The 1,977-nt window shown below is 50.1% G+C and overlaps 1 protein-coding gene across 1 annotated transcript; it reads left to right on the top strand.

Moving 5' to 3' along the window:
* The first annotated feature begins 770 nt into the window (after window positions 1-770).
* Window positions 771-1,977, top strand: LOC122126826 (protein FAM24A-like). The gene is made up of 2 exons (XM_042701354.1): window positions 771-883; window positions 1,782-1,977. The coding sequence occupies exons 1-2, from the start codon at window positions 771-773 to the stop codon at window positions 1,975-1,977; spliced, it is 309 nt and encodes a 102-aa protein (XP_042557288.1).

Below are 1,977 nucleotides of genomic sequence, written 5' to 3'. Positions count from 1 at the left end.
TTAAGTGTGCAGCACCACCTGTGACAGGTAAAAATCCTTTCCACTATCTGTCCTCTGTCCTCTGTCCTCATCTCCTGATGTCTGGATTTCCTAGAGAAAACTTTTATTTTCCTTTCCTTTCTTTTCTTTCCTTCCTTCCTTCCTTCCTTCCTTCCTTCCTTCCTTCCTTCCTTCCTTCCTTCCTTCCTCCCTCCCTCCCTCCCTCCCTCCCTTCCTCCTTCCCTCCCTCCTTCCCTCCTTCCCTTCTTTCTTTCTTTCTTTCCTTTCTTTCTTTTTCTATCCTTCCTTCCTTGCTTTTTTTTTTTTTTTTTTTGGCTGGTCCTGGAGCTTGAATTCTGGGCCTGGGTGCTGCCCCTGGGCCTCTTTATGCTCAAGGCTGGCTCTTTATCACCTGAGCCACAATGCCACTTCTGGCTTTTTCTGAGTAGTTAAGTGGAGATAAAAGTCTCATGGACTTTCCTGCCTGGGCTGGCTTTGAACCATGATCCTTAGATTTCAGCCACCTGAATAGCTAAAATTATGGGCTTGAGCCACTGGCACCTGGCTTGAGAAACTTGTCTTTTTTTAATCTCAGAATAAACCTTCTTGCCACCTGTGGACCAATTTAGCCCTCCTTGGGAAGTGTCTCATGCTTTACATGTATGAAGATCCATGTTTGGGGTCTGTTCCTCCTCCACTGAGGAAGCTTGTAGAGGTTGCTAATGGCTGTGTGGGGAGGGAGACCACCTTTTCTGCTTACTGCTCTTCTCTGCCCAGGTATGTCTAAGCACATGGACCTCCGGATGGTAATGATTATCATCATTGGTGGTGGGATCCTGGCAGCCATGCTGCTGCTGATCAGCGTTATCTTCTGCCTTTACTTCAAAGTGTCCAAGACAATCAAGTGAGTCACGTGGGTAAGAGTGAAAAAACCTCAAGTGGGAGCCTGGGGCTCTTGGCTCAAGCAGGTTTATTTCTGACCCAGGTGGTGGCACCGTGGGTGAGGTGTGGGAAGCAAAGGCAGGTTGGTATAGAATCTTGGAGGTTTCTGTTGTTGCTGCTTTGTCATTCTGGTTTGGGGTTGTGAGCTCCTAAATGGAATTTTCTCAGCCTGCATGCCACATATGTCAACATGGCTTTGCGGTCACCCAGACGCACTAGGTTTCAAGTGCTTGGCGTCCCCTTACCCGAGCCCCTTCTGTCCCCATGCTGTGGACCAAACCATCTGTGGGGGGTGCTGTGGGAAGGTGCTCTGACTCCTTGTCACACAGGCAACCCTAGCCTCTCACTTGAGTCTGTGAGTCCATTCCTAGGATGGTCCCTCATTCATTGCCTGTGGCCTTGGGAACAGAGGCAGAGGCTCTGCCCAGGACAGGTGACAAGGGGTTGTACAACCAACAAAGAGATACTCGAGTTTGTGGAGAAAAGCCTTAACCATGGGAGAAGCCGGACGTCAGCAGCAGCAGTGTCCTAGGTGTAGGGAGTCGGATGGTGCCAGGGCGCAGGTAACTGCAGCTGATTTCCCATTATTCCTCTTATTTGAGGCTGTGCAGTGACCACTGTGCGGTCCCAGCTTGCAGTTCATGCTCCCTTCCTTTGTCATCTGATTTCACATGCCTAGCAGTTATAGGAGAAAAAAGAGATGGGCAAGGAAGTTGGCATAGGTCAGACAGTTTGACTCTAAGGCGGGTATCACCTGTGAATAGCTGCAGCCCTGAACGGCCCAGCTTAGCCTTGATAATTAGAGAAATGCACTGAGAAGAAAACATGGTAAGCTCTGGCTCTCTCTGTCTTCCCTTCAGATGCGCAGAGGAGTGCGGCGTGATACCCCTGTCCTGTGTCAGCTCAGCCAGGGTTGCCCAGTCGCGGGTGTTCCCAGCCACCTTCATCTCCAACGACTCTCCTTACCAGGCCGTCAAGTGCTGTGATAAGTACAACTCATACACGGGAGTGGGCAGAATGCAACCTTGCCTCTGTAACTCGAAGGAGGGCATTTGA

This window comes from Dipodomys spectabilis, unplaced genomic scaffold (genome assembly GCF_019054845.1).
Source record: "Dipodomys spectabilis isolate Male_0828 unplaced genomic scaffold, ASM1905484v1 ptg000289l, whole genome shotgun sequence".
In the NCBI taxonomy this organism is placed as follows: domain Eukaryota; kingdom Metazoa; phylum Chordata; class Mammalia; order Rodentia; family Heteromyidae; genus Dipodomys; species Dipodomys spectabilis.
This window is presented reverse-complemented; position numbering and strand designations above follow the sequence as displayed.